This window comes from Camelus ferus, chromosome X (genome assembly GCF_009834535.1).
Source record: "Camelus ferus isolate YT-003-E chromosome X, BCGSAC_Cfer_1.0, whole genome shotgun sequence".
NCBI classification, from domain to species: Eukaryota; Metazoa; Chordata; class Mammalia; order Artiodactyla; family Camelidae; genus Camelus; species Camelus ferus.
The window spans coordinates 68,230,320-68,255,393 of NC_045732.1; the positions used below are offsets into that span (position 1 = coordinate 68,230,320).

General features: G+C 38.1%; 1 protein-coding gene across 2 annotated transcripts in view; it reads right to left on the reverse strand.

Moving 5' to 3' along the window:
* Nucleotides 1-9,759, reverse strand: part of DCX (doublecortin) — an 88,345-nt gene extending 78,586 nt beyond the window's left edge. Inside the window, exons 1-2 of one of the 2 annotated variants that reach the window (XM_032475275.1) lie at nt 9,597-9,759; nt 7,401-7,786 (exon numbers count right to left, since the gene is read on the reverse strand). In XM_032475275.1, coding sequence (XP_032331166.1) covers nt 7,401-7,764 — 364 coding nt within the window. In that variant the 5' untranslated portion in view covers nt 7,765-7,786; nt 9,597-9,759. Of the gene's footprint in view, nt 1-7,400; nt 7,787-9,334; nt 9,358-9,596 lie in introns of those variants that run through there. The other variant, XM_032475274.1, reaches the window with a different exon arrangement.
* Between the last annotated feature and the right edge of the window lie 15,315 nt (nt 9,760-25,074).

The following is a 25,074-nucleotide window of genomic DNA, read 5'->3' on the forward strand; positions in this document are numbered from 1 at the left end:
CACTAGCTCTGTGTATTCAGGGCCGTCCTCACCAGCGCTCACCCTTGGCTGCCACAAGTAATGAGGTGGAGATGTGAGAATACATTATACAGCCTGATTTATGGATTGGAGGGATCTCATGTAATTTTCACATTTACCATGGGCTAGAGGAAATGACTAATACAGCGGAAGAAACACAGGGGCCAGAGGCAAGAGGAGGGGATTAGACACCTGGGACTAGAAGCTGGAGAAAAGAGGAAGAGAGGTAGGCTCAGCCTGGGGGAGAGACTATTGGAAAAGGTTGGATTTGTTGAATAAAACACATTAGCCTCAAGGTATACAGAAGTTCATCCAGAGGTCAAGCTACAGCAAACCAGTGTGATTTAATCAGGCTTAACTCATCAGTAATAACACTAAATAAATGAATGAATAAATAAACCCTAGCCTGTGCAAAGAAAGCATTAAACGCGATTGTAATCTGATTGCTCTTCTTCCTTCGGTTTCAACAGGAGAACCATGCAGAGACATTCAGAAATGCTGGACTGATGATTCACTCCCTGTGCAAATATTGATTGCTTTGCTGTAGCACCAAATCCTTTAAATCATGTTAATTAATCAATTTCTTAGTGCTGAGAGAAGATTCAGTCAGATTCTCTAGGGCACCTTTGAGGACATTTATACATGTGTGTGTGGAGGGGGAAGGTAAGTGGCTTGCAACATATGCAAAGTGGCTTCCAGCACTGCTCTGAGTCTCAGAAGCTGCTAGTGTTGTCCTGACAAGGGGACCAAAGGATGGTTTGTAGGTGAGCACAGGCACCCTCCTGTACCTGATGCAGACACGCACACCCAGGATGGGGCGGGCAAAGACCTCAGCCGAAAGATACTCTAATTTCTCTGACTCCCGCTGGCTAATCAAGTCCAAGCCGAGTGATTAGAGGGTGTGGTCTTTAATTTGTGACCTCAAGGATGAAGGGGCCCTTTCAATTCCTCCGTGTATTCATAGCCGATATTTCCTATACCCTAGAAATGGACTCTAGCCTTAGCACTCTGCCAGATGCATGGGCACCTTTCAAGAGCTCACCGCCTTTGAATCAGATGTTTTCCATAACTTGTCATGTACTTTAAAACTCTGTCAGACAACTGTGGTGTGCAAATGTATGAGGCTATATATTTATGATTTCACTCATCCACAGTCTCCTCTCGAGAGTCAGCTGTGTAGCTCTGTTAGCACTCTGGACTTTTTTTGCTCCCATCTCTTAAACCTCTTAAGCCTCTGAACTATGAGTATGATTAACCACTCCAGATGAAAATGAACATGATGGCAGACAGCTATAGTATCATATGGCACCCAAGAACTTTTCAGAGGGCCCTGCTCTCAGCTAAATCTATGTTGAACACTTTCCAACAGTACATTTTAGTCTCTCTACTCTCTTCTTTTTGGCCCCAATATGGAGTCATGGAAAAAGAGCAGCCTATGTGCTGTCAGTCAGAATGGGGTTTCCCAGTATTTTCTAGTTGTGTGCCCTTAGGCAAATTACCTAACCTCCTTCAGCTTCCATTGTTTTTCTGCAAAGTGGGGATGATGAAAACAATACCTACCTTCTAAGGTTGCTCTCAGGCTCAGAGCAGGTGATGTACAATCTATAAGGCTGAGCCCAGAGCCTGGTACACAGTAAGCACATGATAAATGCCAGCCATCTTTATTATTAAGGCCCTAATCTGAAGGAATAGAGAGAGAACAAGAAGTAAAGAGCAAAGAAGGAAAGGAGGAAGAAAGGGTTGAGAGAAAAAAGATGAAAAGAGGAGGAGTAGAAGCTGAAGGACAGAAAAGAAAAAGAAGCAAGGGCAGCCATCTTGGAACTGAGCTATAATCATTATAGAACATGAGTGCTGCCAGGGACCAGTGCTTCAAAGACAATATTTCCTGCTAGTTGAGAGGAGATCTCCAGTTGTTTCAGATGCCAAATGTAGTAGCTTTATGGCTACCTCCTAGCAACGCCAGTTGTTGCCACTGCTGATGCCCATTGAGGGTGGGGTATTTTTTAAGACTATTTTTTAGAGCAGTTCTAGATTCACAGCAAAATGAAGGGGAAGGTACAGGGATTTTCCATGTGCCCCCTAACCCCACAACAAATAGCCTCCCCCATTATCTGCATCCCCCACCAGAGGACAGGATGTTTATGGTGGTTGAGAGCAGAGACATTGGGAGTCAGATAGACCTGGATTCAAATCCCCACCAGGCATTTCCGAGCTGTATGATGTCAGGCAAATCATTTAATCTCTAAGTCTTAGCTTTTCTGTCTATAAATCGAAGGTATTGCATTAGGTGACATTTAAGTCACTTCCTAGCCCTACAGGTCTCTAAGAAGGAATTTTCTTCTCTTTTCCATCCCAAATAGGCGTTAGACCAAGTTGTTATGGTAATTACATGTTAAAGAAATAGGTCCCCACCACTGAGGACTCTCCACCTGGATTACTGGAAAGACATCAAACGTGCTGCTTCTCTAGACTGAGGCTTCCCTGGTCTGATTCTGTAGGCGTCTGCAACATGTGCTGCCAGAGCTCAGTGCTTCCTGCGTGTCCAGCTGCCTGGCACTTGGCGCCAGCTGAGGCGTGTTGCACCTTTACACAGCTGGGTTCCCATCCTGCCACAGCTTCCAGGGACTGTTTCCCACCCGTTGGAAGCCTAGAAGGAAAGCTGGCTTCAGAGCCAAGCAAGGTGACAATTTGCTGGAACTGACAATCTGCTTCAGCTTAAGGGTGAGAGGGTAAGGAAATGAAGTCATGGAAGCACAAGCTGAAAGGGCAGGAAGGGAACAAGCTGTGGGCTCAAGATGATCTAATGTCTACCTCCCTTCACTTTCAGGATGGCTCCATTTTCAAAAACATTCAACATGTTTATAGTTTTTCAGTGCAAAAGCACTTCTGCCAGGGCTTTCTCCTCTTTTCCCGGGCTTCCTCACTCAAGAAGGAGAATATTTAATGGTACTTTATGGTATTATCAGATCTATTCGTGATATATTATCCTCCCAGGTATCTTAAAATCCTCCTCTTTTGGAAATGTGCTTGCTTTAGTAGTTAGAGGATAAATCAGTGAGAAGGTGGTTTCAGCTCATTGGAACAAATAAGCTATGGCAAAGAAAGTGGATCAGAGCTAGTGTCACCATACAGCTCAGATTTTTCAACAAGACTGTTCCAACTGTAAGTCTTCGGTCCTTTGGTCTGCATAATAATGCTCAAAATGATACCCTGACAATTGATCTGGGTATTTACATACAAGGAAGTGTGGGAGGAATTAGACAGGACAGGAAGGGAAGAAGAACAATTCAACAATGAAAGACTAAACAAGACAGAAGGAAAGTCATGGTGGATTTCATTCACTGACCCACTGGGAATACAACTAATACGTACGTATATAACCACATTCTGCATGGCTTCACAAAGACCATTCGTGTATCCAAGGAACTGTGGGAAAGCTGACATCAGTAACCTGATTTTGATCCAAAATGGTTCCCTTGCTACTTTTAGTATCTAGCAGCAGACAGTAGACCAGAGGCATTAGACAAAGGAGGGCCAAAAGGCCAGACTGATTATTAACCAATTGCTTTTTATTTCACTTTGTTTTAGGCTAAATATTTAATAATGCAGCCATTTGGAAGCATAGTATGTTCTATGCTCCGTTATTCCTTAAAGGTCTACGAGATCTTAAAGATCTACAAATCAAAAAAACAAAAACAAGAATTTCCGTATTCCTAGGAATTCCCACCACTGTGGTTAGCTGAAGGGGACCATCAAGATCACTTAATCTAGTACTTCCCAAGTTTAAGTGCTCATAAGAATCACCCGGGGAAATTTGTAAAACCAGATTCTGGAGCCCTAGCCCTGAAGATTCTGATTCAATAAATCTGGGGTGTGGCCCAGGAATTGATATTTTTCTAAGCTCTAAAAGATTCTGACAGGCAGCCAGGTTTGGGAGCCATTGGTTATTCCAACCCCTCACCAGCATCATCATTATTCCTATTATTTTGTTTTTACATCATGAACAATAATAGACCTTTGTAGTTGTAGTGTTACCTTGTCAATGTGTTTCCATATCTATTATCTATTTTTATCCTCACAACCACCCTAATAAATAAGGCAGGTGTTATTAGTCTCATTTTTACAGATAAGAATATTACAACAGATACACAAAATATGACCTATACATACAGTGAAATATTTTTTCTCAAAAACAAAAAAGGACTGAAGTGCTGATACATGGTATATAGCATAGACAAACCCTGAAAACCTTTTCTAAATGAAAGCAGCCAGTCACAAAAGACCACATGGTATATGATTCAATTCATATAAAATGTCCAGAATAGGCCAATCTGTAGACATAAAGTAGGTAAGTTGTTTCCTAAAGCTGGAGAGAATAGGGGAAATGGGCAGTGACAGCTAATTGGTACAGGATTTCTTTTCGGGGTGATGAAAATGGTATAAAATTAGATTATGATGATGGTTTCACCACTTGGTACATTTTCTAAAAATCATTGAACTGTACACTTAAATTGGTGAAATTTACAGCATGCAAGTTATACTTTAATAAAGTTGATTCTTTTAAAGTTGTTTTAAAAAGAGAGAGCATTAGTCACAGTGATGATAAGGACAAACCTATGGTCATGTAGCTTAACCAGCTTTAAACTAGGACAACTCAAATACTAACAGCTACCTTTTACTAAGAGCTACTGTGTGCCAGGCAGGATACAAAACATTTCATATCCATTGTCTTATTTAATCCTCAAAGCAGTTATTCCCATTTTATAGATGAACAACTGAGGCTCAGGGAGTCTAAATGGTTTCCATAACTTCACACAAGCTAGCAGGTGGCAAATCTTGGATCGGAACCAAATCTGATTCCAAAGACTTCTTTTCCTATTATAATCTTCTGCCTCTAAGGCGAGAACCCATTGCCTCTGACTCTTCACCCAGGGATCTTTCCAAACTTTTTCAATTTGAAGTTTCTTGGGAAGCAATGGGCATGAATTGGTTTTTTTTTTTTAATTTTATTTTTCATTCAACCTTTTCCAAAGGTGAACAAAGTAAGGGACTTCTGTCCTCCATTCCCACCTGAGTAGTTGCAAAGGACAAAAAAATAGAAAAAGACCCTGTGAAAAAATCCTCTTCATATCTGCACCTTTTCCCAGTTGGCTTTGTGGTAGTGGAAAATTTGGTCACATTTCTCAGTGCTATCCCAGAGATGTCCCAGTATTTCCTTGACTGAATGCGCAGTACTCAGGACTGAGAGGGCACTGAGCGCCACTGCAGTTTGTGGTTGTAAATGACATAGTGATAAATGCACTGAGCCTTATTCACACTCTGCATAGTCCAGAAATTCAATAGGATACTACTACTGCACCCAGGAGTGGTAGATGAGAGGAGTCCAATTTAGCAGGACTCAAAAAGACCAAGAGAAAAGAAAGCTGCAGTCTTCAAAATTATATTTATTATCTATATTGAACTAAGATGATCACAACACACATACCTCAACACACACACACACACACACAAATGCAGGGAGGAAAATCAGTATCAATGCCTTGTCCTTGAGCAAGACATGTTCAAAAATGGATTTGAGGGGGAAAGTCTGTGCATGACACCTGCTTTATATCAGACACAAGAACATTCTAATCCTTGCTGCAAATACAATGTCACTTGGTTCAGAATTCTGCCCAAGCATCTATGATGGTCTTTAAAAGATCGCAGCTAGTGGAAATGAGGGCATACTCAGTGATTCAAGGTGCTTTGTTTGTGAAAATTATTACAATGAAGCCCCTCAAATTTGACTGAGATGTGTATTTTACAGTGACAAAAGACACACCCTATTGATTACTCTGTTGGACAGCTCCCTGAACCCAGCTTCAAGTCCTTCAAGTTTACCCTGACTCGCCTTTATTTTAAGGTATTCACTAGGATGGCTAATCCTTCAGTGTTCAGAAGAAACCTAGGATTAACCTCTGGCTGGCTATCCAGCACATGATCAAATAATCTAAGCCTCCCCAGCATTGTTTCTCAAGGTCAGCTTGGAGAAAAACCTCAGACCGAACCCTGAGACCCAGATCCAGTAGCCATATGGACACTGTCTCTTATAAGTAACTGGCCCCAAATCACTTGATCTGACTTGAGAAACAGGAACTCCTTGTGAAAATGTGGTCTTGGACAAGGGAAGCCCTCATGCTCCTTTGTCTAGGAACACAAGAAACCTAGAAGCAGTGAAGCAAAGGCGGGGCACTCCCACACCAAGTCATTTAATGTGCTGTTTCTCCTTCCTTGCTGGCTGTTTCAGAATTTGGTTTCCCTAGAGATCTGCCTCCTCTAAATTCACCTTTGCTCAGGGAATGGAAAGAACGAGGAGAGAGGGTTGGAGAGTGGGAAGAGATTTGGGGGGGGGTACATTTTCAGTATCACCACTCCTCACGGCTGTCCTTTAAAGCATTGTCAGGTTAAACTGATTACATATGTTATACCAATAAAAGTGGAGCAGGAAGGCATCCTCAATAGACTTGATTTGATAAAGCAAAATACAGAGAATGTATCCCAATATCTATTTCCTAAATGACCACAAAAAAGACTTCATGGCTAAGCAAGTTTTGGTAAGAGCCAGGATTTTCTCTCGTTTGGAGTCGGGTACACAGGTTGTCAGGATTGTCAGCAATCTTGTCATAAAATTCAATTACAAAACCAAAATCTAGAAAGGATTTAAACAGATTTTAGGTACAGTGAGTCAGTTCCTATTCTAATAGGAATAGTCTTTATTAAAATACCAGACATACCCAAAGCTTTCTTTGGTATTTCTCTCAATGACCTCAGTCTCAGGGACACACCCCGAAGTGGGCTTTTTAGAAGCAACAGCTGAGCAGTGACCACTTACCTAAAAGTATAATCCTTTGTGAATACGTCCAGGAAGTCCTGCTTTTAGGGTGCATATTTCCAGGAGTTGTAATTCACAAATAGTCTCTCAGCAGTTCAAAGGATATTTGGGTGTAATATTTTCTTTCTGTTAACCCAACCAAACTTCCTTTCTCATTTTACACCCCTAATGATTTCATGGTCTGCCTTGATAGTGCTATTCAGAGTTAATTATGAACAAAATCTAGAGTAAATGACACAATTCAGATTTTTCTTTGTATACCCTGGGAGATAAACACAATGCATTATTACCAGCAGCCACACTTCAACCCCAGCCGAGACTAAAGAACACGAAGGGTAATGGCTAACGGTTCTGTCGATGCCTATAGAATCAGAAGTCTCAGCATCAATGCGGGGTTTTAACAAATATATTTTAACAATATACCCAATTGCTTTTAATAAGATCCAAGAAATGTAACCATAGGTAATGATTCCAGCTCCCACCAAGGGCCACCACCCACTCCCTGAATTACCTTCCTCGAGTTCATCCATGCTTCCAATTTTCCTGGATCCATCAATGGTGTAAATGTAACGCACTCCCTGAGGCAGGTTGATGTTGTCAGACAGAGATCGTGTCAGGTCAGCCAGCAAGGCGTCGAAGCTGCGAAAACGGTCAGAGGACACAGCGTACACAATCCCCTTGAAGTAGCGGTCCCCATTGCGGTAGAAACGTACCTTCTTGGCTTTTTTCTCGTTGCTCAGTGCCTGCAAGGTTCGGGTTCGGTAGAAGCTACAATGGGCGCTGTGAGTGGGGCTAGGCAGCCCATTCATCCGCGAGCCTCGCATGTTCCTGGATGCCTTATCTCTTTCGTCAAAATGTCCAAAATCAAGTTCCATATTTTGGTGGAACCTCAGAGACCTGAGTATTGGACAAAAGGGTGGGGATGAAAAGAAGCAAAGAAAAAGGGGTGCGGAGAAAAAAAAAAAAAAGAAAGGAATTCAAATATTAGCCAGATCCAGATCTGCAATCTGCTGCTTGTGAAAAGAACTGGTTGAAAAAAGCCCGTGCCCCATCTGCTGCCTGCCCCTGACCTGCAGGAATATTGATCTTAATAGAGAAGAAGGAGGGGCTGGGGGGCGGTGGTTGTGGGGGTGGGGGTGAGAGATCGGGAGGGAGGCACTTTTGGCACTGTTCCAAACAGAGGAGAGGGAGGGATTTTGAAATAGCTTAAAATCCTGGGACTTACTGACAGTGGCTCCTATCAAATTGTAACTTCGGGCTAAATACATTAAAACTGGCATCTGTTTCCTCACACATGCCCACATGCCTAACAGTTGTAAATGAATCCATAGCCTGACAAAATTCTCCTTGAAGGGAACAGAAGGACCTAGCCAAGGTTAGCATCTCCAGCTTAGGAAGCAATCTCTGCATCTCAGTAAAATGATTATGAAGGGGAGTATTTTAATTTTATTCCAAAGCCTCTTTCCTACTCTAATGTGTGCATCCCCTCCCCCCAGAATAAACTAGGATTCTCCTTTAAAGGGACAGCCTCTAGGGACTAGCCAGAGTCTTTGTGCTATTCATCAAACCCTTTCCCCACCAAGCTGGTGCAGCTATCCGACATTCAAAAGAAATAAGCTGGAAAAAAAAAAGGATTAGAGAAATCAGTTATTTAACAAGTTATTAGTTCTGCTTTACCCTGGGTACCATTTGGTCACAAAATCCCCCTCTTTTTTTTTCAGGTGTTCTATGTTCCCACAACAATGCCGCCCACCTCTTCATGGAATAATTTAATTGCTGAAAGATTCCTAAATAAGTCCCTGAACGGCATATGGGATCTTTAGAAGCAAGCACACCTTTCATTGTTTGGGGGTTTCTACCCTGAATGAAGGGGTACTTTGCCCTCACAGCAGGCAGTTCACCCCAAATTTGTCTACTGCCCAGGTGCATTAGCTCAAGCAAAAGGTGATCATCTGTCAGATTTTGCTTTCTGCTGAGCAAAAAAAAAAAAAGGAAAGAAAGAGAGAGAAAGAAAATCACAGTATGAAACCAAATACAACAGAAGCCCCAAACACTAGCAAAGGTAGTGACAGCCTAGGAACCAAACTATTAACATGCATCGCACAGATGGGGATAAAAGGACTCACAAAGCAAGCAGGGCTCAGCTGCTACACGCTGCCACATAGAGATATCTGCAAGGGACCAGGAGGACAGGAGATAAAGGAGGGCTGGTGCCTAGTAGGTTTGCCAGGCTCGGTCCCCCTTTTCTTCCAATGTCACCATGACCTGTGCTGAGCTCAGCATTGTCTCTGTCAGACAACCTGCAGCGTGAGAGACCCCACCTCCTCAAGACAAGTAGCAAGCATTTCCCCAGACATGCCAGTACCGCTTGGCTTTGCTTTACAATGTAGGGTGGTATTATCCTAAATCAGCATCACAGTGAAAACAAAGGAACATCAAACTCACTTTTCCAAAGGAAAATCCCAGGTAGAGACTTAGGGAACAATCCGATAGAATGAGGCAAAAAAAAAAAAAAAAAAAAAAAAAAAAGAGAGAGAAAGAGAGAGGACACCACACAGAGAGAGGGAGAGATACACAGAGAGAGAGACAGAGAGAGATAGACAGAGAGAGACAGAGACAGAGAGACAGAGAGAGTGCTTTGCCTTGTGCTTTTCCCATTTGACATCTGTTACATTCTGCCTGAAAATCACTTGAAAGCCCCACTCACCGGTTTTCTGCTGGTTGGGTGGAGATGCTGAGAGAAAGAAAACCAATCTCTCTATGCCTTTGTTGTCTGAGCTCCAAGCAAGAAATTCCTGCCAGGGTGGATAGATGCCTTCTAGGTCCTAGTGCCTTGTCCAGCTTCTCCCCTATAACTCAGGCTTAGTGAATCCCCCTAACCGCCTTTGATTAATTACATGCTTTTTTTCTTCAATTCACAGGCTGCATTAACAGCCAGAAAGGTTTCATTTATAACCAACAGGAAATTGCAGGGGAGCAAAAAGATTGCACAGGCAAGTTCAGAATGCTCTAATGAGCAACGTGCTAGCCCTTTCTTTTAGGGAATTAGCAATTTCACTTGGCCAAAACCTTGGCCTAATCTGCCTAGGGGCCAGATTCAGACAGTCGAACCAGGCTTCTTAGAAATTGTAGCTCTCTTCATTTCACCTTCTTGAGAGAAGACAATCAAATATGCAAATTATTCAAGGCATTTTAGTTAATGCATCCAACAATCGTTGTTTTGAAATGAGGTTAGTGGAGTAGATGAAGAGGCAGTAGGAAAAGGGACAAGACAAGGGAAAATTGTTCCAGAATTTCACGGAGGATGATGTTGAAGAAGGACCCCAAAGACTTTTCAGCTTGGTGTAATAATTTTGTTAATGGAATCTGCAGTGTTTACCTTTGAGAGTTTGAGAGTTTAAATCTAACCCAGAGACCTTTTTATGTGAAGTGAGTCTGATGGCTACAAGAGAAATATTAACAGCTTTCTCCTCAAACTGCCTATTTGTTACTAATTGGTTTCTTTATACCAAATATGTTATAAAGGGCAAGGAAGCATCCATATTGAATTTAAGAAATCAAGCCTAAACTATAGGGCAAAAGAGGAGGAAGGTGAGAAACTCCAGTGCAGGTGGGCTACCATCTTCACAACAGAGGCTCCATGCCTTAATATGTATCAGTCTTGAACTATCATGGTTCCATTTTTGCTTGGCTTCCAAGAAGCTCAGCGCTAATAGTGTGCTCAGGAATTATATCTGATTCCTAGTATAATTAACCCTCCTTTTTAGACCTAGTGCTAGATGATTTATAATTAAGCACCTGCTGTGCATGTCTTTTACTATTAGCTGTCTCAAAGTGGGATTTAAAAAATATGATTTTTCTTCTGTGGAAGGTGATGGCTCAGCAAAGCCTATGCTATCTGTTAGTAGGGTAGCCAGCATCAAGTGTGCAACCTGCCCAGTCAAGTCCTCCCAACACTTTGCTGCTGCTCTCCTGGTTTCTAAATAAGTATCTCAGGGGACAGCATGTGTCTGCCCTATCCTCTTCCATTTGTTTCTGCCTTATGTTGTGGCCACCTCTTGAAAACTCAAGGTTATTTAGGTCAAGGGCAGAGAAATATCAAGGAATAGAAGCAGGGAAATATGGAAATTCCAACCGATGGTTGCAAATTCCTTGTCCAGCAAGGCTAAAGTCTTATTTTTTTTCTTACACATGGTAAGCATTCCATAAATACACAGCAATTGATTTTGCATCAGAAATCAAAATCATTTTATTTCCAGTGAAGATATAAAAACGTGTGGGATGATAAAACTTAAACATGAAGGATTTGAAAATTTCCTCATGGTGTAGGCTTTGTTACACTACTGTGGAAGCAAAATGTCTTCAGAAGACAGTCTAGGATAGATGGCTTTGTTTGCTTTGTATATACTAGGGAGCAGAGGAATGAACAAGATCAGTGTTTCCCAGTGTGAGATATGTGGATGTTAATAGGTGTTCTTTAAAAACCAAAAAAAAAAAAAAACCAAAAAACAAAAAACAAAGGTTCTGTGGTCAAAAATGCTTGAAAAGTGATGAGTTAAACAAAACTAGTTTTCTTTATCATAAACTTTTCAGAGCCTTTAATTTAAAATATGGTACAAGTCTCCAAAAAGACAATTTAGTATAAAGGGCTTCTTGCTTTTTTGTTTGTTTGTTTTTTATTCAGGATTTTTTTCCCCAGAGCATCTCATAGATTCATGTTCTGTAGAAAAAGCTTTCACAAAAACTGGACCAGGTTATCTCACCAACATAATTCTTCTCAAAGAATTCTCAGCTACTAACGAAGACTTTTTCTCTCACTTCCTCAGAGAAGGATCACTGGCAGACGTGAAGGTCTCAGGCACGAGTCTAGGGGGAAAGTGCATCTTTCTGCATGGAAGTCAACTTTGAAGATCAAGGAAGAGTCATGACTGAGGGTTCAACGGAGTGAAGAGACTGAAGGAGAAGTGGAGCAACTCCATTGTGGGAAATGTACCAGTAAGACCTTTTGAGTAATTACAATGTGCCAGTATCACAGGCAAGATGCAGGGTAGAAGACATCAGTCACTGCCCCTGAGGGACTTGAAGGTTACTGAGGAGACAGGACACGAATATATATCTTACAAAAATCATGAAGGAGAAGGGCTGTGATCTGGGTTAATCAAACTCAGCTTTAAGATCAGGGTCAGGAAACAAAACCATCATCCATCACACACACACATAATCATTAGTTTATATTACCTATCAGAAACACAGTGAATAGAATCTAGAGTGGAGTGGTTGGGATAAGCAAAAAGGAAGTGAGGTTGGAAATATATACAAACAGTTTACAGAGACCAAAAAACTATAAAGTACATAGTAATAAAGCCAACAAATACGTGTAAGACCTCTAGTGAGAAAATCATAAAACTATTAAAGAACATAACAGAAACTGTGAATAAATGTAGAGCCAGGCTATGCTCATAAGTGACAAGATGCAATGTTGCAATGTTGTAAGGGTATCAATCCTCCCCAAAGTAATATATATATATTCATACACACACACATACATATACTATATATATGAAAAAAACTCTAGTAAAAACTCCAACAGGATTGTTTGTGAAATTCACAAATATCAATTAAATATTACCTTTTATTATCCACCAAATATTCACATGCCACCTCCCTCACTTCTTTCAAGTCTTTGCCCAAATATCAGCTTCTCAACAAGACCAACCTAGATCATCCTATTTAAGGTTACAACCTTCTCTCTCAACCCAACACTCCAATTTCCTTTACCTTGCTCTATTTTTTCTATAATACTTATCATTTTCCAACATACTATATAATATACCTATTTATTTTGTTTGTTATGTATCTACCCAAAGTAGAACATAAGCTTCACAAAGGCAAGAATATTCTAACAGCTTTAATGAAATAAAACTCATAATGACAAAAGTAGTATTTTGTTTGTTTTTAACACTATATTATATGCAAAATGCCTGGAACAATGTCTAGCACATATAGGTCTGGGTGTTTGTTTACTTGGATAGAGTAAAGAAAGCATGGAATATTCAATAGATGATACTGTGGTGATTAACTTTCATATGGAAAAAAATTAAATTAGATCTCCACTTTACACCATACATAAAAATAAACTCCAGGTGTTTTAAAGACCTGAATATTTAAAAATTATTAGAATAAAATGTAGGAGATTTTTCTTTAACTCCTTGTGGGAAAAAAAGACCTTCTTAACCAATATGCAAAAAGCAGAAATCTTATAGGAAAATATTGGTAAGTCTGATTACATGAAAATTTAAAGTTTCTGAAGGCAAAGATAGTATATCACAACATTAAAGATAGGTAACAGACTGAAAAAAAGATTCTTGAATCTTACGTAACTGAAATAGAAGTAATGTTCTGATTTTATATATATATATATATATATATATATATATATAATTATATCATATCAATAAGAAAAAGGCAAAACTTCAATAGAAAAAAATGAGCAAAGGGGTAGTTTGGTCATTTTAACAATATTGATTCTTCCAATCCAAGAACACAGTATATCTTTCCATTTGTTTGTGTCATCTTCAATTTCTTTTCTTTGAAATTTCTCAATGTCAACTTCACAAAAGATCCTGAATATCCAAAGCAATCTTGAGAAAAAAGAATCGAGCTGGAGGAATCACACTCTCTGACTTCATATTAAACTACAAATCTACAGTAATCCAAACAGCATGGTACTGACACAAAACCAGACATATAGATCAAATGGAACCGAATAGAGAGCCAAGAAATAAATCCACACATCTATGGTCAATTAATCCATGACAAAGGAGGCAAAAGGAGAAAAGACAGTCTTTTCAATAAATGGTGCTAGGAAAACTGGACAGCTACATATAAAAGAAAGAAAGTAGAACAATCTCTAAGTCCATATACAAAAGTAAACTCAAAATGAATTAAAAACCTAAATGTAAGACCAGATACTATAAAACTCCTAGAGGAAAATATACACAGAACACTCTTTGACATAAATTGAAACTATTTTTTTGATCCATCTCCTAGAGTAATAGAAACAAAAACAAAAATCAACAAATAAGACCTAAAAGCTTTTGCACAGCAAAGGAAACCATGAACAAAACAAAAAGGCAACCTACAGAATGGGAGAAAATGTTTGCAAACAATGTGGACAACAAGGGGTTAATTTCCAAAATATACAAACAGCTCATATAGCTTAATATCAAAAAACAAACAACCCAATCAAAAAATGGGCAGAAGACCTAAATAGACATTTCTCCAAAGAAAACATCTAGATGGCCATCAGGCACATGAAAAGATGCTCAATATCACTAATTATTAGAGAAATGCAAATCAGAACTACAATGAGGTATCACCTCACACCAATCAGAATGGCCATCATTAAAATGTTTACAAGTAATAAATGCTGGAGAGGGCATGAAGAAAAAGGAACCCTCGTACACTGTTGGTGTGACTGTACGTTGGTGCAGTCACTGTGGAGAACAGTATGCAGGTTTCTTTAAAAAACTGAAAATAGAGTTACCATATAATCCTGCAATCCCACTCCTGGGCATATATCTGGAGAAAACTCTAATTTGAAAAGATACATTCACTCCAATGTTGATAGCAGCACAATTTATAATAGCCAAGAAATGGAAGCAACCTAAATGGCCACTGTCATTTATATATATAATAATAAACGTCCATTGACATTTATATATATAATGGAATATTACTCAGCCATAAAAGAATGAAATAATGCCATTTGCAGCAACATGGATGGACCTAGTGATTATCATATTAATTGAAGTAAGCCAGACAAAGACAAATATCATATGATATCACTTATATGTGGAATCTAAAAAAATGATACAAATGAACTTATTTACAAAACAGATATAGACCCACAGACATAGAAAAAAAAACTTATGGTTACCAAAGGGGGAAGGGGGTAGGGATAAATTAGGAGTTTGGGATTAACACATACACATTACTATATACAAAATAGATAAAAACAAGGACCTACTGTATAGCACAGGGAACTATTTTCAACATCTTGTAGTAATGTATGACAGAAAAGAATCCAAAAAAAAGAATATGTATTATATATATATATATATATATATATATATATATATATATATATGTATATATATATGTAACTGAATCACTTTGCTGTACACCTGAAACTAACACAACACTGTAAATTTTACTTCAGTAAAAAGTTTTTTTTAAGTCAATTGAGTATATTTTTGTAAGTCTACTTCTGTGTTCTCTAGTCTAGCCCACGGATTTATGTGTCTATCCTTCCTCCAATATCAAACAGTCTTGAGTACCATAGCTATAAAAGAAAAGTCTTGAAATCAGGTAGACTGATTCTTCAACTCTTATTCTTTTTCAAAATTGTTTGGTTATTCTAAGTCCTTTACCTTTACATACAAATTTTATAATAATCTTGCCTGTATCTATGAAAGTTCCTGCTGAGATTTTTGATAGGGATTGTGTTAAACCCATATACCAATTTGAAGAGAATTGACATGTTTACTATATTGAGTGTTTAATCCATGTGTATGGTATGTCTCTCCATTTATTTAAATCTTCTGTGATTTCTTTCCTCAGTGTTTAGTTATTTCCAGCACACATGTCCTGTACATATTTTGTTGAAGTTATACCTAAATATTTTTCAGGATTGTAAATATTATTGTATTTAAAATTTTGCTAGTTCCAGAAGTGTTTTTTTTTTAATTATCATGGGATTGTCTACATAGATCATCATGTCATCTGCAAACAGAGATTTTATTCCTTTTCTATCAGAATGCCTTTTAATTCCATGTTTTGCTTTATTGCACTGGGCAAAACTTCTAGTTCTACATTGAATAGCTGTGGTGAGAATAAACATCCTTGACTTGTTCCTGATCTTAGTTGGAAAGCATTTAGCCGTTCACTATTAAGTGTGATATTAACTATAAGGTTTTTTGTTGGCTGGTTGGTTGGTTGGTAGATGTAATGTATCAAGTTGAGCAAGTTCCTGTATTTCTAGAGTTTTCTGAGGTGTTTTTTTTAAAATCATGAATGGCTGTTGAATTTTTTCAAATGCTTTTTCTGTATGTATTGATTTGATCATGTGATTTTTCTTCTGTAATCTGTTATATGATTGATTACATAGATCAATTTTCAGAATCTGTACAGTTTGCATGTCTTATATATTTCTGAATGGTTTCTTAAAAATCTGAAGCATATATGAACTAAAGTAATTTTCTGTATTTCTTTAAAATATTTTTAAAAATACACAGACAAGTAAAAACTTACGCAGAGTGTTAGCAATCAGGCAATCAGGAAAATATTGGGCACAAGGACTTACAGCATATATAGGCAAAAAAAGAAACAAGTTAGAAAGTGCAGTAGTACTCAATTGTAGCTTTACAATAGAATCAAATGGGGAGCTTTTACAAAATACTCTTGACTAAGATTTAACTCACCTGGTATGGTTCCCAAGCATTAGTATTCTTTACAGCTACCCTGGTGATTCTAATGTACAGCTAAGATTGAGAACCACTGGCATAGTGGAAAGAACCTAATAAGGTAGACTTTGGAGTCAGATCTGAGCTTATTAGTTTCATGACCCTGAGCAAATTAGTGGAGTTCACCTATAAAACAGGGATAACATAGAAGTTGTTTTGAGAAATGAATGAAATATCATATGAAAGTTCCTAATAGCTTGCACAATATGTATAAAACTACATTTACCAGACTCCAAGTATATAGAAGTATCATGTACAATTTATGGGAAGTATCCATAGAGGGAGGGACCACACACATTTTTTTGCTCTTTTCTCCTTCCTACTGGCTGAAGTGTGAATGACATGATTTGTATTCAAGCAACCATCTTGCAACAGGAAGTGGAAGCAAGGTATTGAGAATGGCAGAACAAAATAGACTGGAAACTGGTGATCATGGAGCAACCATATCAGTACTGGGAAACTTCCTTACAAACTTTGTTTACGTAATAGAAAAATAAGTTTATACCTTCCTTGAGCCACTGCTATTTACAATTTCTTCACTTGCTCTTTTCTACCTGATACAACAGAAAAATGAGTCAATACATAGTCATGCTTGAAATCACTCTTGCTGGGCCAAAAACTGAGAAGAATCCTTGACAAAATGGAAAGTAGATGGGTTCTGATAAAAGAAGGAAACCATAGCCCAGGACACGCATGGAGAGCATGGGAGAGTATCCTTATAAATGGTGAAATTACCTCAGGAGTTCTCCATGCCAAGAGGTAAAAACTATGACAAGAAGTGGTCTTAGAGGCAACTATTCAGTATCACAGGAGGAAAAGCAAGAAAACTCAACTCTTCTCCATTCCTTTTCCCACCATATGGACCAGTAGGCAATAACAGAGGAATCTGTCTTCAAGTAAAAGCAATGAGTATGGGAGCTTAAGACGATGAGACAGTCTGGTATCTTGGGTGATGGAGAAATAGAGAAGCACAGAGATTCATCAAGGTACCCTTCTTATGGCATGTTCTCCATTTCACGCACTCTGATTGAAAACAGCAGCTACACATATTCCTTCTATTTTCTGAAACAGGCTGCATAAACAGAAGAGGCAGACAGTCTGAAAAAGTCTCAACTACAGAGAGAAGCATATAAGAGAACCATCAAATATTTAAACAAAGCAAATGCCATGAAATACAGACAATAAACTCAACAAATGAAAGGATTTTCATTAGATAAGTAAATAGTCCTCAGAATATGAATATAAAATAATAAGCTCAGAATAATAAGAAAAGATGTGACATCTATGAAAGAACAAGTAATTATGGAACAACACTAGGTAAATATGAAATTTTTTTTCATTTAAATAAAAATATAGGTAAAGTTAAAATGTCAATAGATGGACTGAACTAAGATTTGTAATGGATACAAACATTAAGTCAGTGAGCTGGAAAACTGGGCTGAGGCATTCTCCCAGAGCATTGTATAAAGGATAGAGGGATAGAAAGTAGTAAAGAAAAAGTGAGAGGCATGAAAGATAGACAAGTCAAGAAATTCCCACGGTTGTCTAAAGGGAGTTTCATTGAGTAAAAATGGAGAAAATGTATGGGAATCAGTATTTGAGGAATAAATGGCAAAACAAACAAGCAGAGAAAAAAACTCCCAAATCCTCAGATTGAAAGGTCCCTGTAAGTGCCAAGGAGGATGACCTATTTAAAAAAAAAAAAAGAATAGTAATTAAAAAAAAACCCTAAACCTAGACACAGCACAGTGAAATTTTAGAGCATCAAGGATAGCATGAAAATTCTAAAATGTTTCAAAGATAAAATAAAGATCACTTACAATGGAACAAGAATAAGTTTTGACATCAGACTTTGCATTAGCAACATAAGATGCAGGAAAGCAGTGGAGCAGTATCTTCAAACTGTTGAGTGAAAATAATGTTGAACCTTGATTTAATACTAAGCCAAACTATTATATGAGTGGGAGGGAGAAAAAAAAGTTGTTTTGGACATATACGAACTCAGGAAACTTACCACCCTCAGAAACCCTCAGAAAGAATTATTGGGAATATACTTCAGGCAAAATAAAAATAATTTGTATAAAGTAATGATGTTAAGGAAATAAGGCTTCATCATTTATATATTATTTATATAATTTAAAATTCATTTTAAAAATATAAGATGTAACCTATCTCCAATTGTGAGAAAGTTTGGCAAGTGAAAGATGTTACCTATAAATTTTGCTTAAACCAAGCAAAACATTGTGTTTTGCTCATTCTGCACCAACAAAGGGAATGTGAATCCTTATGCAGTTTTTCCAGAAGTTTAGAAGAGCTTGAGTGATGCCTGTGGTCACTGGCCTAGTTTAAATCCTAGGAAACAACTTCCAGAAAGTACTTGCTCATCTATAGCCAGTCCCAGGAATCATTACTGGTCTAAAATATCCTTGTATGGATCAAAGTGAAAGAAGACAAAAAACTGGCCTACACAACAGTATACTCAAGAGATTTTATTCTATGAAATATTTCCTGAGTTTTTGCTATGCACCAGGCTCTGTATTAGGTGTTGAGGGCGTGGAATGATGAAAAGACAAAGAAGAAGTGGAAGATCCTGCTCTTTTCATTCTCAATGAAAATCTTTCCTAGAAGTCCCTCTGCAGACTTCCCTCCAGGTCCCATTGGCCAGGATTAGTCCCATTTCCACGCAGAAACCTATTACTGACAAGGGGAATGAGACCACCAAATGGCTTCAATTAATCATGATCCACTTCCTCTGGATAGGAAAGAGTTCAGCCCCCTCCCCCTAATTATGGCTACCCAAAGGAAGGCAAAAACATTGAGTTTCTATTAGCAAGGAAAACGTGGAAGTTACCAGCAAGGTTTGTCACAGTACTTAACATTTCTGAACCTCATAGTGGGATCCTCATCATATATTTTTCCTCAAAGGACTATTGTAAATGGTATATGAGATAATTCTTGTTAAGTGCTCAATAAATGTCAGCTTTTAATGTTGTGGCTAATGTTTTTATTTGGCTTTTAATTAATTATTTTATCAATAGCTAGTTCTTTCTATATTTCCATTATGTCCCCCACAGTTTGACATCAATGCCTAATTTCATGGCCGGAAGATGGCTACAGCAATTCTAAGCATCACATACAGATAATGTCCCTGATCTTCAGTTTCTCTATCTGTAAAATAGATATATTCATATTTACCTCAGAGATTTGTTGTGAGGATTAAATGAGATCATTCATATAAAAACTCAATAAAGTTAGCTATTATTGTTGCTGTTACTGACATCAATACCCTCTTGACAGTGCATGGCATATTGTCAAGCTCAGAGCAAGTGCTCAACAAATGGTAGTTCTTGTTGTAAATAAACATGCATATGCTCAATCTATGCAAGAAAGGGTTGGGAAATCTCCCTGATCTTGGATTAAGGCAAACCTTCTTACATACACATCAAAAACAGAAATGACCAAAAAACCAGATACCTTGGATTTCATCAAAATGAAAAACATTTGTGGTTCAAATGATACCATCAAAAAAGTGAAAAGAAGCCCCATGGAACAGGAGAAAATATTTGGCAAATCATATAGCTGGCAAGAGATTTGTATGTAGGCTATATAAAGAAATCTTACAACTCAAAAATAAAGAAATAAATAACCCAATAAAAAATGAGTAAGGGATATGAGAGACATATCTCCAAATAAGATATACAAATGGCCAATAAGCACATGAAAATATGCTTAATGTCATTAGTTATTAGGGAAATGCAAATCAAAACCAAATGAGATACTACTTCGTACCTACTAGGATAGAAGAATCATAAAGGCAGATAATGAAAAATATTGGCAAGAATATAGAGAAATTGGAACCATTATGCACTGGTGATAGGAATATAAAATTGTGTAGTCACTGTGAAAAACAGTCTAGCAATTCTTCAAATGATTAAACATAAGAGTTAATATATGATTCAGCAATTCCCTCCTAAGTATATACCCAAGAGAAATGAAAACATATGCACACAGAAAAGCTTGTATACAAATATTCATAGCAACATTATTCATAATAGCAAAAAGGTGGAAATAACCTAAATGCCCATCAACAGATGAATGGATAAACAAAGTGTGTTATATCCATGCAATGGAGTATTATACAGCCACAAAAAGAAGACAAAAACTGATACATGTAACAACTTGGATGAACTATGAAAATATTATGATAAGTGAAGAAAGCCAGACACAAAAGGCCACATACTGTAGGTATCCATTTATATGAAATATCCAGAGTAGGCAAATCCATAGAGTCAGAAAACAGATAAATGGTAGCCAGGTGTGGGGGTAGCGGGAAATTAGAGTTACTAATGGGTATGGGGTTTCTTTATGGGGTGATGAAAATATTCCAAAATGGATTATGGTGATGATTGCACAACTCTGTGAATATACTAAAACCCACTGAATTTTACAATTAAATGGGTGACTTTTATGGTACATGAATTATATCTCAATAAAACTATTTAAAAAAAAGAATGGGCAAGGCCTTGTTAGAAATACAAAGACATATAAAATAGTTCTTTCCTTATGGTACCCACTATTTATAAGGAGGGCTAAAAATGTACAAAAATAGCGTTCCTGAATCCATTTTATGTCCCCATCCTCATTTTTCTTTCATTCCACTTTTCATTTACAATATCCATTTTTACTTGATTTTTTCTTACAAATCACTTCAAATCCTTTCTGGAACAAGGTAGAATATTAAGTAACAAATGACTTCAAACAGTGATGATACAGGGAATAAAGTGTTTAGTGTCATAAAAGAGGCACTGCTGAAGTGCTATGGGAGGAAGTGAAGAGCTTTCAAAAGGGGAAAAACAAGAGCATCTTACCTCCCAGAGCATCTTGGTGCCCCTGCTCTCATCAGCCATGGGAGCAAGAAGTCAGGAGACCTAAAAATGGATCCCAGAGAAACATGAGGAGAGCTTGTCAGTGGATGTATGTGCAAATGTGATGCATTTTGAGAACATAGATTTTGTTAAAGACTTCATTCTCAAGTGATTTGGGCTCTGCTGGGCTGTATGGTGCACTGCAGCTAACCCAGTGGTAATGTGAGGAAAGTGATGCAAGCCTCTTAAGCTGGAATGTGCCTGCAACCTGCACCTGACCAGCACTGAGCTTGTGGGAACGTGAAATTCTTGGACCATTAAGCAGACCTACTGAAGAAGAGCCAGATACTGAGAGGTGAGTTTTCAGCACAGCAGCTTCAGGCTGAGCTCAGCTGTTGGTGCAGCAGGCACTGGGCTCTGTGCTCAGAAACTGTCAGAAGCATTATAATTAAAGCTCCCCGCCTCTCCCTGACCAGGGCTGACAGCTGTGAGAGCAGAGCTGCTGGGAGAGGCACTTATATTCTTGAATCAATTCTGATCCAGGAAGGGGGTGGGAATCATTCCACCTCCACAATTTCCACAACAAAGGGTACTTCTATTCCTGGGAAGCCCATGAGTCAGAGATGCCTAAGGCATCCTGGACGAAAGAAGTATTTCTTCATATTTGGAAAAAGAAATGTCAGTTTCTTACAAATTTATATATATGTATATATACATAATGATCCAGCAATTCAATTATTAAGAATTTATACAAGAGAAATTAAAATATATATCCAGCAAAGGATTTGTATATGATCGTTCATAGTAGCTTTCTTCATAATAGGCCAAAGTGGAAACAGACCAGGTGTTCATCAATAGAAGAATGGATTAGCCAACTGTAACCTATTCATAAAATGAACTACTACTCAGCAATAAAAAGAAAGGAATTACTGACACATTCAAGATGGATGAATTTCAAAAATATGTTAAATTAAAAAAGTCTTACACAAAAAAGTACATTTTGTATGATTCCATTTATATCAAGCAAAATCTATGGTGGAAAAAAAATCAGAACACTGATTCTTTGGCAGGGGGAGGATTGGGGACAGTCAATAACTGGAAGGGACACAAGGGAACCCTCTGACGTGATGACCACATTGTATCATTTCATAGGGGTTTCATTTCCAGAGGTGCATGCATTTGTCAAAACTCGGTGAATGCACATCAGAAAGAAAAGGTGAATGGAAAATGAGAGCTAAGTGTCATGTTGGGGAGAAGGGGACATATGGGGTATTATCAGGTTTGATTTTTTAAAATTTCAGTCCAAGACAACCTTTAATTGGCAAAAATCTTGAACAGACATTTTACTAAAGGATATGAAAATAAGCACAAGAAAAAATGTTCCATATCATTTTCCATTAGAAAATGCAAATTAAAACCACAATGAGCTATCACTGCACACTTACTAGGAAGGCTACAAGAAAAAATGATGAAAACTCTCAAGTACTGGCAAAGATTGCAAGCAACTGGAACTCTCATATATTAATGGGAATGCAAAACTGTCCAGCCAATCTCAAAAACAGTTTGGTAGTTTCTTATAAAGTTAAAGACTCACTTACCATATGACTGAGTAATCCCACCCTTAAGTATTTATCCTAGAGAAATGAGAACTTCCGTTCACACAGAAATCTGCAGCAAGAGTGGTTTGTCTCTGTTTTATGATGTCTGGGGCCTCAGCTGGAAAGTCTTGAATGGCTAGGGATGACTCAGAGGGCTGAGGACTGGAAGCATCTAGTGGCTTCTGCACCCACATGCCTGGCATGTGAACTGGGATACCGCAAAGACTGCTTAGTGGAAACCAGAGTTAACTACAGCCCTTCCACGGGAGGGTCCAGAGGGTGAGCGTTCCAAGAGAACCAGGTGGAATCTGTGTGGCCTTCTCTGACCTAGCCTCAGAGGTCGGACAGTGTTACTTCAACCACATTCTATTGATTACAAGTCACTAAGGCTAATCTCAGCTTCGAGGGGAGAAATAATAGACTCTACCAATTGATGGGGGAGTGGCTAGGCCACACTGCAAAAGAGCATGTAGGAGAGGAGATATGGTTGTCTCTGTCTTTGAAGAGTATAATCTGCCACAGTGAACAAAGAAATTAATCTATGTATAAGTCTAAATAGCCATTGATTATAAAATCCAACAACAATAACAAATAATTTGGGCTGTTAAAAAATAAAATGGAAATAAAGTATTAAATAACAAGACATGAAAAAAACCCTGCACAGGAATGTTTATAGCAGCTCAAAAACTGGAAACAGCACAAATGTCCTTCAATAAGTGATGGCTAAATGAACTGGGGAAGATCTAATACAGTGGAATACTGCTCAGTGATAGAAAGAAATGAACTATTCATACATGCAACAACTTGGATGAACCTCAAATGTATGTTAAATGTTCTGGAATCAGTGATGATTGCTGCATTTTGTAAATATACTAAAATATATTTTAAAGAAAACTCTGTATGGTATACTTTAAAAGGATGAATTTTATGGTATGTAAACTATATTTCAATTTAAAAAATGGGAGAATACATAATTTTCAGAAAAAGGTAAAATCATGGCTCTCAAACAAATATACAAATGAGTATGTGTTAAAGATTTATTTTACTTATATGAGAGATAGAGGCAGATGTCATAACTGGTTCAAGGGAAAAGTGAAAAAAGCACAAATTTATATGAAGGGATTGAACTGCAAATAAAGGCAAAACTGGTTTTTCCACAGAAAGGAGGGAAGCCAATCAAAACTCTACTGGATAAGCTGGAGTTTGAATATCTATCAGTTACTTTCAATTTAGAAAATAATTATGTTCTTTGCAGAATTGCTCAAAGACAATGAACAGGCCTGAGTCAGAGAGTCTGGAAGAGTGTGCTATAGATAATGCATCGCTTTGCATTAAAGGATAAAGTTTTTTCTACTGTGGGTTATAATTCATAGAATTGTATTCTTCCCAAGTCAATTTTACTTTATGCTAATTAAAAATTGTTTTAAAAATTATATCTATACTTTCTTTTCTTATTTTTTATATTTTTTGGGGGTAGGTAATTAGGCTTATTTATTCATTTATTATGATTATCATTTTTAATGGAGGTATAGGGGCTTGGACCCAGGACCTGGTGCATGCTAAGCACCGTACTCTCACTGAGCTATACCTTCCCCCCTTAAAATTCTTTTAAATTAGAATTATTACACAGTGACTGTGATCACAGATGACCAGAACAGAAATGGAACCCCCAACTGCAGGAGCCTGCTGCAATTGTCTACAACAAACATAGTGGAAGCCAGCGTCAGGGCGAAGCCTGTGGACAAGGAGAAAAACTGACTGATTTGAGTTTGTGAAAGTTAAATCAGACATTGAAAGTAATTTTTTAATACAGTTAGGCCTGCTCCAACAGAATAACTTATGAGTTGAAAGGAAATGCAGCCAGGGGCATAGATAGCCCTTTGTTCTGGGTGGAGAGGAGGCTAGGCCCCAATCCATCACAGGGGCACCGACCACTAAGCTAATGCTCACCAGGCCATGGTGTGAAAGACCGTCACATTCCCCACCCTTATTCCTGCAACTGAGATACCCTAAGGTACTTCCTCAAATGAGAAACATTTACTAACAGAAAAAAAGCAATGACAGCAACTTTATGCATAATAACAAAAATAGAAACAGGGCAGGTGTCCATCAATAGAAGAATGGATAAATCGCTGTTGTGTACTCAAACAATGAAATACTACTCAGAAATAAAAAGGAATGAACTTCTGATACATAAG